The sequence below is a fragment of the Gopherus evgoodei genome, chromosome 7, assembly GCF_007399415.2.
Source record: "Gopherus evgoodei ecotype Sinaloan lineage chromosome 7, rGopEvg1_v1.p, whole genome shotgun sequence".
NCBI lineage: Eukaryota > Metazoa > Chordata > Testudines > Testudinidae > Gopherus > Gopherus evgoodei.
In genome coordinates this window covers 32,238,233-32,250,943 of record NC_044328.1, presented here as the reverse complement: position 1 = coordinate 32,250,943, position 12,711 = coordinate 32,238,233, and the positions used below count along the sequence as shown (strand labels likewise).

The window sequence follows — 12,711 nt, the reverse complement described above, 5'->3', positions numbered from 1 at the left end:
GTAAAACCACTCTTCCTTTCCCAGAACTGTCATTGCCCTTTCTTCCACAACACACACTACACATGGAATGGTCTTTTTTAGATGGCATGACATGCCAGGCTGCAAATCATATCTTTTAAACAATCACTTTTAGCTTAATACCTACAAATAAAATAATTGGAGCATGAACTATATCCATATCCTTTGTTATTACATTTTGGGTGCTACTGTAATAACAATAAAACCTGTTATGTTGATAGAACTTTTCATTATGAAGGATCTTATTCTTAGGTAAACTAATGCTATGTTTGAAGGACAAGTGACCAACAATATAAGCAGTATGGGTGGTGGGTGTGTGTGGGGGGTGGGGGGGAATATTGCATGAAAATGCAGAATACCAAGCACAAAATGCCTTGGTAAGCTGAGTAAAGACTTAGAGTAAGTCCCGCTTGCCACCCAGTATTTAAAATATAATGTAAGTTATCAACTTGGAAATGAATATTAATTTGGAGATATAAAAAAAGCTAGTAAAAGACCAATAGGGTTCTAATTTAAACCTATGTAAACATGGACATAAACAATTAAGGGATCACATTTCTAGTATATAGGCACAGGTCTGTACGGCTGCATAATGTTATAGATGGGGGTCCATTGTGTGTAATATAGGTATTAGCCAAATATTAGAGGTTTGATCATTTTACTAAGAATTTCCCTATTTGTATGGATTTCAGCAAGGATCACTGGCCTTCCTCTGTCCTGAGAATCTTAACTTTTTAAACCATAGTGATACTTTTCAGTATATAATACATTGAGAGAGTAGTACAGCTCTATAGAGGAAACAACTGCTGGAATGTTAATCATAACATGGCTACAGGAACTGATAAATCAGGGGTTCTCAAACTGGGGGTCGGGACCCCTCAGGGGGTCGCAAAGTTATTACATGGGGGGTCTCGAGCTGTCAGCCTCCACCCCAAACCCTGCTTTGCATCCAGCATTTATAATGGTGTTAAATATATAAAAAGCTGTTTTTTAATTTATAAGAGAGGTCACACTCAGAGGCTTGCTATTTGAAAGGGGTCACCAGTACAAAAGTTTGAGAACCACTGTGATAAATGAATAGGACCACTTAATAAAATTCCTTTTTATAGTCGATAGAATGAATTCCAAAATCATTCCAGTGCATTGCTGTGTGTAAATTGCACAGAGTTGTACCAAACCTCAGTGATGAAGGTTTAACATGGAAAAATTACTTCAAAATGAGACTGTTCCGCTGCTCTGGGTTTGTATGTGTGTAATGAAAGTTTTTATAAAACTGAGAAGTAGTAACTAGATATAAATAGTAGATCTAAGTAATTATTCTGAATGCTCAACCTAATAACACTTATTATCTGAGTATCAGAAACTAATAATGACAAACAACCTTTCTTCCTTCTTTTTTTTCGCTTTCTCTAGGGGAACCACATCCATTTCAGGAAAATAAAAGATAACTTTGAAAAATACAAGATGTAGCTTATATTTTTGAACTCTGCAATGTTTTATTCATGGAATCATACAAAATGTAAAATCATAGATTCATTTCTAGTGTGTGACACTTCGAATAACTTGCTAAAATATGGGACAGGGTGTGTTGCCTGTTGACAAATAAGGAACAAGTATCAGAGGGGAGGCCGTGTTAGTCTGGATCTGTAAAAGCAGCAGAGTCCTGTGGCACCATATAGACTAACAGACGTTTTGGAGCATGAGCTCGAGTGAATACCCGACAAAGTGGGTATTCACCCACGAAAGCTCATGCTCCAAAACGTTTGTTAGTCTATATGGTGCCACAAGACTCTTTGCTGCTTTTACAAATACGGAACAGATGGTCACGTATCCTACATTGTTAGTAGCCACAATTCACTGAAGAGAAGGCAAACTGAAACATTTTTACTGGACATAGATATAGATGTATTTTACCAGTTGCAATTTTTTCTCTTTTCTCAAGGTTACATTGTGTTCAGTGGTCCGCGACAGGATAATGGCATCCAAGGATTGGATTTTATTATTCAGTCAGAAAAACAACCGCACTATTTAGAAAGCAGAGTTGAAGCTTTCCTAAAAACTATGGAGAAGTGCATTGAAGACATGTCAGAGGAGGCCTTCCAGAAACATATCCAAGCTTTAGCAATTCATCGTCTAGACAAACCAAAGAACTTGTCTGCAGAGTGTGCTAAATACTGGGGAGAAATAATTTCCCAGCAATATAACTTTGACAGAGGTAAGAAAAACAGAAAATTGTTTGTCAGATGACAATGTGAAATTGAGGGCTGAAGTGCTGAAACATACTGTTAGTTCCACTTGTACTTAAATAATAACAGTTTAATGACTGAAAATTCTTGCATTTCTCTTATCTGCTTGTCACAGAAATTTACACAGAAATATTCTCCAGGAATCTCTTAGGGCTTGTCTACATCAGAAAGTTGCAGCACTGGTGAGGGTGTTACAGCGCTGCAACTTTGAAGGTGTACACATCTGCAGGGCACCACCAGCGCTGCAACTCCCTGTTTGCAGCGCTGGCCGTACTCCCGTTTTGTCTCGGGTGTAGAGGATCCAGCGCTGGTGATCCAGCGCTGGTAATCCAATGTAAACACTTACCAGCGCTTTTCTTGACCTCCGTGGAAGGAGGAAGCCTCTGGTAATCAAGCTGATCTCCTTTCCCGGTTTGCTCTCTCGTTCCCGGAACCCCGAGCAAGCAGGTAAGGAGAACCGCTTGCTCGGCGGTTCGGGGAACGAGAGAGCAAACCGGGAAAGGAGACCAGCTTCGCCGCGGTTTGCTCTCTCGTTCCCGGAACCCCGAGCAAGCAGGTCTCCTTCCCTGCGGTTTGCAGGGTGGCTCCGGGAACGCGAGAGCAAACCGCGGCGAAGCTGGTCTCCTTTCCCGGTTTGCTCTCGCGTTCCCGGAACCCCCCCTTGAAGCCGCCCAACAGCGCTGCAGTGTGGCCACATCTAACACCACTTGCAGCGCTGGTTGCTGTAAGTGTGGCCACTCTGCAGCGCTGGCCCTATACAGCTGTACTAATACAGCTGTAACAACCAGCGCTGCAAAATTTTAGATGTAGACATGGCCTTAGAGACATAGTCGATAACTTGAAAGGCAAGAAAAAAAGAGGAGTCAAATATACTTTGCATTTTCAGTAAAGATAATGGGTGAAATTCTGACCTCACTGAAGTCAATGGCATAACTCCTGTTGACTTTAACAGAGGCACTATTTCACCCAGTATATTATAAACCACACAAGGGACCCCACTCCGAATGTTTAACAATTTAATTCAGACTGTTCAGGCTATTAATGAATGCAGCTATATAAAAGAGACAGTAATGCTTCTCTTACAATTGGAAAACTTACAGATTCCTAGGGTGACCAGACGTCCCGATAAAATCGATTTTGAGGAGTTTGTTCCGCGTCCCGACCAGAGTATGGTTGGGACACCATTCTGTCCTGATATTTTGTTTCCTGGTCTTCAGCGCAATTTAGCGGAGTGTCCTTCAGTCGCAGACGGTCTTCAGCAGTATTTTGGCGGCCGGTGCGTCTGTCTTTGGCGGCAAGGTTTATTACCCACCACCAAAATACCAGGGAAGACTGTCCACGACTAAAGGGCTCTCCGCCGAATTGCTGCCAAATTCCCGGCCGGCGAGTGTAATAAAGAAGAAAGAAAAAAATGTCCCCCCTGCGGCGGTCCCAATATTTTCCCCTTAACATCTGGTTACCGTATAGGTTCTGCACTGATATTAACACTGTAGGCCCAGATAAGTAAGTATGGTTAAAAAGTTCTGTATCACTCATTTCTAAAAGTAACATTTGATCGCAAATTGTTTACAGCTGCACTGAATAGGAGTGAATTTATTAGGGACCTAATTTTTTGCCTTCTGTGCATAATTTTATGCATTTCTGTGTGGTGTGAGTGCTTTTAGTCTTTTCTTTCTACCCTGGGAGAGATCCACTAGGATACCTGCGTTTTGCAGTATTTGTCAGAGGACATTCATAGTGAAGGACCCTATGCTCTGAAATTTATTCTCCCCCTTGACTGGACAGAGCCCACATTTATTGATCTTCAGTTCTTTTTTGCAGAGTTCCATGAACCAATAAAGTGGGCCAACGGTGTTAAAGGATTGGATATATGATAGGAGGCGTTAAATATTCACTTTGTGTCAGCCTGAATTATTTTGTATGTATTTTTAAAGATTGTACTACATGTGCACCTAGTGCCTGTGATAGGTGCAGTCATGGTTATCTTGCACAGTCCTTATGACAGTGCAGACATTCTTGGCCTTTACCATAGGCTTTTTCCTTGCTAAAATTTCCCACTGTTTCTGCTACCAGTGCAGCTCTACTAGTGCTGGCAAGAGTGGGAGCACTAGTGTAGGCCACAGCTTGTGTCTGAACCACCATGTTGTCTGTCTCTGTTCTGAGCAGGCCTAGATGTCACTCTAAGATTTAATCTTATATTCTAAAGGCTACAAACATTACAGGAGAGGTGTTTAGGGTGAGAATAATAGTAGTCTCACTGAAAATAAATTAAAAATAATTTATATCAATATGGAAACATTTATCTTCTAGATCATCCGTTTAAACTATATATTTTTTTCTTTTCACCAGCAATTCCATAATGTTTTTCTGAAATATTCTGAGCTAGATAGAGTATCATTTTTTATTACTACTTAGTACATCTTGACACAGAGAAAGCTAAATTGGTTTTGCGATAAAGAACATGTTTCTCTCCTACTCCTCCGAAAAGGTAAAGAGAAAAAGAAAAGGAATGGAATATTCTAGTTTAGATTTTGGCTTTGTTCGCTATTTACTTAGTAAACACTTTAAAATCCAATTTATGACAAGAAAGATAAATCATTTTGACAATTAAAACATGTATTATCTTCTCAAATAAAAGACTTGTCAGATTTTAGCTTTTAGGGCCAGATCTACTCTGCCTTACGTTTTGGTGTGTCTGAACGTTACTGCTCAGAAGTACAGTCTCCAACCTTCCTTTGATCTGTACACTCTGTGGCCACCTTTCCCACTGTAGCCTTCTGCACTGCTTTCCATTCAACATGCTGTCCTGTCACAGTACCAAGTTCAGCTTTGTTGGGGTAGTCAGTGTCCTATGAGAAATTGCTTTAACTGTGTATCCTCCTGTAGTGTCCTATACATTGGCCTTAGTACAACTTTCAGAAAACACTTTTTGAAAGGAGTGAGGGCCCTTGGTATACTGTCAATGAGATGTTATTCCAGGTGTAAAAAGTGACAGAGTCCTGTGGCACCTTATAGACTAACAGACGTATTGGAGCATAAGTGTCTGACGAAGTGGGTATTCACCCATGAAAGCTTATGCTCCAATACGTCTGTTAGTCTATAAGGTATCACAGGACTCTTTTGTCACTTTTTCCAGAGCTAGACTAACACAGCTACCCCTCTGACACTATTCCAGGTGTAGGGAGCAGCATGAAAATTCCTACTCTCTGCTGCTTTTTTATCTGGGGTAGAAGCTTTACACCTTTTCTGTCCTGCTTTCCAGTGCCTCAGATGTCTCCATCCTTAGCCTTCTTGTTCATATAGCTTCTCTCTCTAGGATGACTCATGGCTATCTGTAACCTTATCCTTGATCATCTCCTCTATACAGATGATACCTAGTTCTTTATTTCCCTTGACTTGTTCCCTGATCCTTTTAGTTCCCATCTACCTACATTGATTTGGAAGAATTTAGTAGAAGGTTTTTGTGTAACTAGAATTGACAAAAATGGAAGTTAGTCAACTCATGCAAAGGGGGAACATGTCCTCTCTTTGTCCCATGTTTCTTACTCTTTCACACCACGTGATTCAAACTTAACTTTCCTCTAAAGGCTATAAGTCTGAATCATCTTTGTTACCAAAATTTTTTTTCCCACCCGTGTTTACTTATCACCATCCCAACCAGGGCAATATCTGTTCAGTTATTTTCACTGGCTTCCCATCATTTCTGAATTCAATTAAAAATTCAATTCTGTTTTGAAAAACTCACCATGGACTAATGCCAATCTGCTTCTGACTTTTTAGTCATGTATTTATCACCCTGCTTGTTTTAATTCTCAGTGGTTTGAGCATTGGCCTGCTAAACCCAGGGTTGGGAGTTCAATCCTTGAGGGGGCCATTTGGGGATTGGTTCTGCTTTGAGCAGGGGGTTGGAGTAGATGATCTCGTGAGGTCCCTTCCAACCCTAATAATCTATGATACACACTTAGAAATTCTTAAATTGGATCCTCCTGCCTCACAAGTCTCCTCATTTGAAGGTTGCTCTTTCTTTTATGCTGCCCCTTGTGGTAGACTCTGTTTCTGTAATAATTACACTTCTATAGTGGCATTATACAATGGACTTACATTGAAATGTATGTATCTATATTTAGCAGTGTCCTATAGCTACTGAGTCACCTCCTTTGGAAAACTAATTTATAAGACCTTCCTGTTCACTTTGGACCACACTGCATACTGAAGACCATGCACATTTTCTTTCTTTTATTATATATTTTAAAACTCATGCTATCTTGTTGTTTCCTAAATAAAAGGTTACCTAAGTATAGTAAATGTGAATGAAAAGCCATTTATAAAATCAGTATCTGTTATGAATTTGATTCATTCTTTTTTTGAAGATGGAGTTCAGAAATAGATATGCCTTTTTGGAAACTGAATACTATTCAGTTGTTTTTTTTTTTTTTTTAATTTAAGCGTGTGCTGTTTTCTAGTCCTTTTATAGCACATTTAATCGAAACGGGCTCATTTTGTGTAATTCTTTAAAGCTTCCACTGCTATTTATTTTTCATAGACTCAAATAGTAGCTTGTAAGTCAAGAATGAAAAGCATATCATTTGCACTGTCTAAATTTGAAAGAAAAATACTTTGAAAAATAACTAGCTATTTTGTACAGACTTGTTTTAATTAAAACTTATTGTTCAGATAACATTGAAGTGGCGTATCTAAAGACCCTGACCAAGGATGATATCATACAGTTCTATAAGGTAAGTTAGTCAAATATTTAGAACTTTATCACTAAGAAACATAGGCACTAAAGGAAAATATGTTTGGAATTATTTGTGTGAATTATAAGTTAGTACGTTTATGCCTGTCTTGTAAAGGTAACATGATTGGTCCAGATGTCTTAATATTACAGTTCAGAGTTAATGTGGAACTATTCATTTACAAACTCCTGATGATTTCAGTGGGAATTTGCATATCTAATAGGAGTATGGCTCCCCTGCCCCAGTGATTTGCCTGACTGTAGTCATGTATTACAACTGACATTAGCATGACAACCATAATAACAACACTATATATATATCCAGTATTAGAAATTGTAAACATGTTTCTTCTTTGAGTGCTTGTTCACGTCGATTCAAATCAGGTGTGCGCGGACCAGGTGCACAGTTGCGGAAAATCCCTCCCCCTCCCCCCCCCCCTCCCCCAGCAAGCCAGCAATGATGCCAACATTTGCCAACAGTTTTTCTTCCACGGCAAGCTGACAATGATGTGCCTTTCCACATTGCCAAGTCAGTGATCCCCAGCACTGAAAAGGGTGCACTGTCCTGATTCCTGGCACCGCTCGGATTCCCGGCGTCACTCTCGCTTGCGGCACTGGTTGAACTTGCGGCACCAGTCCCTGGATTGTTTATGCTAAACATTTATTCGCCTCACATTTTGTGATGAGACTGGAAGTTCCTTTTCCAGAGCTGACAAAGAGCTCTGTGTGGCTCAAAAGCTTGTCTCTCTCATCAGCAGAAGTTTGTCCAATAAAAGATACTCCCTCACCCACCTTGTCTCTCTAATATACTGCGACCAACACAGCTACAACTACACTACACACATCAATTAGTTAAACACACAGAGACCTGTTAAAAATCAAAGACACCAAATAAAAAATTACGAAGAGATTTCTTTAACAGATGGTTAATAAGTGATAACCTATGTGATTGTCCAAGGTACCAGTATTTGTGGAATCCTACTCCATCCAGTTGGAATAGATTTCTTTCTATCCATTTTAATGTTTGTACTAATACACAGTGCATGATTATCCAGTTGTCCCAGGATGCGGGAGGGGACACTAGAAACATTTACATAGTTAGGAGCTGGTCCAACTGACTTTGACATCTGTGCTCAGGGTTGATGTGCTTCCCCAAGGCTGCTGGGCTCTGCCATTACAGCTCTGTAGAATCTTTGTAGGACCAAAGATCTAGTGTGTAATCCTGATTCCATAGAAATCAACAGCAAAATTCCCGTTGATTTCCGTGGAGCCAGCATTTCACCCCTAGTTCCTTGGGGCTTTTTAACTTCACAAGACTGAATCTCTCATGCAGCTCTATTCTGAAATCATTAAGAGCTGTGAAGGACTGGAACTTTGGTTAGATTTCCAGGGACAAGCGCAACATGGGTTCAACGAACCAAAATTTGACTATAACATTAATTACCACTAAAGTTGCACATAAAATGGTTGTCTTCCCTTTGTAATATGTAGACAAGATAGGGCTTCCTTTCCTGATTGCAGCTAGCTGTCACTTAGATTCTGTTGTGGAATAATTGACCTTGCTGCTTTCTGCAGAAGATGTTGGCAGTAGATGCTCCCAGGAGACACAAGGTATCCGTACATGTCCTTGCAAGGGAAATGGATTCCTGTAAGTATTGTATTGTGTAGTTTTTTTAATTTATTCCTGTTCAAATCAGACAATACAGTGTGTTGTGCAGTACAAGTCCAATGCGCTATGAAACCAAATTCTGGAAAGGTTTATGTCTTCTTGGAGGGAGGTATTTTCACCCAGGTATTTTCCACACAAATATTTAAAAATAGTTTGAGGGAAATTCAGATAGTTGTGGGTTTCCAGCCACAATAAAGATGATGAGCCTGCCATTCCTTCACCCATTCTGAAGTATCTGGCTATGTTAAAATGGTATGTCCTAAAGTGTACAGCTTCTATTTTTATAAGAAGACACTAAAAAGAACCTGTAAACACTTTGCTCTGCAAAATAAAATATACCTATTTAGTATGTCTATGAGTATGTTCGTATAGAAATGGAATAGACTGTTCTGATCAAGAGCAAAATGTCGGTCTGTTGTTGGGGCATTTCTGAGGAAAGAAAAATATAAATCTCCAATTGGTAATATGAAACATATTATTCTATACTTGAAATACACATACTAATAATTTTGTTTAGATATTATTTCCAATTAATTAACTAATCAGTTGGAAAACAGACTGAGTTGTCATTTATTATTAACTATCCTGTTCCTCTCTAGAGTTAATATGTAAAAAATAAAAAATGATTTCAGTAATTATCTGCAAGATTGATGACGAATTTTCCGCTATTTTGTGCAAAATCATTTGTCAGTTTGCATCAGGTTGTGTGTATGTTGTGACTCTGAGGCTCTAAGATAACTTTCCCATCTCTAACTTCCATGACTGACTGATTTTCATTAAGTTCTTTTAGCTGATAATAAAATGCATGAGTAGGAAGAACATAAATATGCTTTTAAAATGTAAATTAAATTAGAGTGATCTGCCATCTTTTTCCAAGGGAGTAATAGTTGTAGGATGTTGGTAGCCCCTGGAAAATACATAGGGAACACAGATGTATGATTGTTGTAACTGGCCATGAGATGTTATCCTTGCTTCACACAAATTCAGTCAATGGTATATGTAGCTATCAATTAAATACTGATTCTTGTAGAAGGTGATTAGAAGTGGCATTGACTAGTGTTCACAGATTCTTTTATTTAAAAACCCTTTTAACTATTTATTGATCCGGGATATTTAATAATATAAATTAGTTGGTGGGTTCTGCTAAGCAAACACTACAGGAAGGGATCTTGAAATTCATAAACTGTACTTTTAGCTATTTGTCTAGCTTTTAAGTAGTAGTTTCTTTGAGAAGATATTTTAGAAGCTGCAGTCTTTCTAAGTTAATTTTGTTTAATAGGTCCTGTTGTTGGAGAATTTCCAAGCCAAAATGACGTAAATCTGGCACCAGCACCCCCTTTGCCACAGGTAAAAAAAAAAAAAAAAAAAATACTAAAAATTATTTGATAGTATAGAAAAATGGGCATTGAGTGAGGGTACAGACAGTTTGAAATCCTGCCTGTGACATTATCATTACAAATCGAGATTCAGGCTCACAACTGTCCAGAGCTTCTACGTTTTTACGAATATGTTGCCAGCTTCTGTATGTGTGGATTTTATCCTGTGTTTTGAAACAGAATAGGAAACTTCTGCTTTATGCTGGGCTTTCCGGTTGCCCTTGTCCCTATTAATCCATTGTAGAAGCAGTAAATGGAAGTGGGTAATTGTATGCTGAGGACTTACGCTATAGAAAAAATATATTATAAATGAAGTCTGAAATAATTTAGAATAAATCTGAAAGTTTTGATTGGGTTTAAAGTTTAAAAGCCATTTTATTAGGTTGTGAGTGTAATAGTAACACTGATATATTTTTGAGGAACGGATGATAATCTGATATTTCAGGGCAAAAGAGAGCAAATAGGATTTGTGCGTATATGGATAGAACAGTTAAGTGATAAAATCTTAAAGTGAGCAATTTCTCATGTTTTATTTGATACTGAGCAAAGGTTTTTCTTCTTTGTTTTTTTCAAATAAACTTCTCTGCAGCCTGATGTGATTCAAAATATGACAGAGTTCAAACGCAGTCTACCACTCTTTCCGTTGGTGAAACCACATGTCAATGTCATGGCTTCAAAACTGTGAAGAATCCCAATGGATGAAGAAATGCAAAGGGATCAATTTCAAGGGATTTCATTATGAACAAACATCTTAAAGATTATTAGGATAAACAATCCTGTCCATTCTGAGAGTCCCTGATTCACTCTTGGTTCATTCATCATTAATGGTGTGATAGGGATACAGAGAATTAGAAAATTAGTTGTAGTCATGTGTCATTTATATTACAAAACAACTGTTGAAAACCAAAATCAACCAGAATATTCAAGGCTCTTGTAGATGAGTATATTTTTAAAATAGTATATCCCTTAAAATTATCATTTTGATAACGGAATTTGAAGAAGCCTCCAGACGAAATTGATGTTGCTTAAAATATCCATGTTGTTCTTGCAAAAGGCCATTGAAAATAGCTCTATAATAATTTTTTCAGGAAAAAACTATTAAGCCTTTTTTGGTTGGAGGGAGAAGCAAAACTTTTCATAAAAAGGAAGCTTTGACATTTTTTGAAGGATAAAGTGTTGAATGATACCTTCTTTTTTTAATTGATCCTCAATGCAACCAACTTGTTTTCTATTTAAGAGTTAAGTAGATCAGTGGAAAAGAGGAAATTTTGCAACAAAATAATAAACAAGGGAGTTGTCTTTAACAGAAGAAGAGTAATTCAATATATTGGCATGGTTTTAATCTTTATATACAAATTTGAGAGCATTTTATATTCAAACTAGTAAAATGCTGGAAACACTTGAGTAGTCCATCTTATTTTTGTCAGTGTTCTGCTTGTCTCTTGATTGTTAATACCTCATTCAATTTCTCAGGGTTGCTCTGAGTTGTTTCCTTCTGTTTGAATAATAAATTTTTATTTTATTTTTAAATTGATATCACTTTTGTTTCAAGTTCATAAACTAGATGAGGTCACCAATGTGTTTTTTCCCAGTATATTGTTATATTAGGTCTCTATCCAGCAAAACACTTAAAAATGTGCATAACTATAAGGATGTGCATAAGTGCTTCACTAGATCCCAGCCTCAGTTTTTGACATAAGCACAGATCAAGGCCATGGCTACACTGGAGAGTTGCAGCGCTGGTGATGGGGTTACAGCCCTGCAACTCAGTATGTGTCCACACTTGCAAAGCACAGCCAGTGCTGCAACTCCCTGGTTGCAGCGCTGGCTGTACACCTGGTCTGCCTCGGGTGTAGCGATTCCAGCGCTGGTGATGCAGTGCTGGTAATCAAGTGTGGACACAAACAGCGCTTTTATTGGCCTCCAGGGTATTAGGAGGCATCCCAGCATACCTTTTCAGCCACTCTGCTCATCGTTTCACACTCCACTGCCCTGGGCTCAGGAGACCCCCCCCTTTAAATGCCCACGGGAATTTTAAAAATCCCCTTCCTGTTTGCTCAGCCAGTTGTGGAGTGCAATCAATCAATCAGTGACCATGCCTCCACGCCCCAAACGAGCCCCAGCATGGAACACTTCCGAGCTGCAGGACCTCATCAGTGTTTTGGGGTGAGGAAGCTGTGCAATCACAGCTGCGCTCCAGCCGTAGAAATTATGATACCTATGGGCAGATATCAAAGTCCTTGCTGCTAATGGGCCATGAACGGGACGCGTTGCAGTGCAGGGTAAAAGTAAAGGAGCTGTGCAGTGCCTATTGCAAAGCCCGTGAGGGAAATCGCCGCTCAGGAGCTGCCCCTACGACCTGCCGTTTTTACAAGGAGCTGGATGCCATACTTGGGTGTGATCCCACTGCCAATCTGAGGAGCACGATGGAGAGTTCAGAGCAGGGAGAAGTGGGGGAGGGTGTAGAGGGAGCGGAGAGTAAGGCTACTGGGGTGGAGGGAGACACCCCAGAGTCCCAGGAGGCATGCAGCCAGGAGCTCTTCTCAAGCCAGGAGGAGGCTAGCCAGTCGCAGCAGCTGGAACTTGTTGATGAAGAAGAATCAGAGGAGCGTGTTCCCAGTAAGCAGATTCTATTTTTAGGATAGAAATGTTTTGGGAGCGGAGGGT

At 39.3% G+C, this 12,711-nt stretch overlaps 2 protein-coding genes across 4 annotated transcripts in view; both read left to right on the top strand.

Annotated features, from left to right (window-relative positions):
• LOC115654546 (insulin-degrading enzyme) overlaps window positions 1-11,578 on the top strand; it is a 109,439-nt gene extending 97,861 nt beyond the window's left edge. For all 3 annotated transcript variants that reach the window (XM_030568929.1, XM_030568930.1, XM_030568928.1), the window contains 5 exons: window positions 1,961-2,233; window positions 6,939-7,000; window positions 8,575-8,647; window positions 9,948-10,015; window positions 10,634-11,578. In XM_030568929.1, coding sequence (XP_030424789.1) covers window positions 1,961-2,233; window positions 6,939-7,000; window positions 8,575-8,647; window positions 9,948-10,015; window positions 10,634-10,729 — 572 coding nt within the window. In that variant the 3' untranslated portion in view covers window positions 10,730-11,578. The remainder of the gene's footprint in view (window positions 1-1,960; window positions 2,234-6,938; window positions 7,001-8,574; window positions 8,648-9,947; window positions 10,016-10,633) is intronic.
• The window catches only part of LOC115654547 (insulin-degrading enzyme-like), a 220,590-nt gene that overhangs the window by 99,541 nt on the left and 108,338 nt on the right, over window positions 1-12,711 (top strand).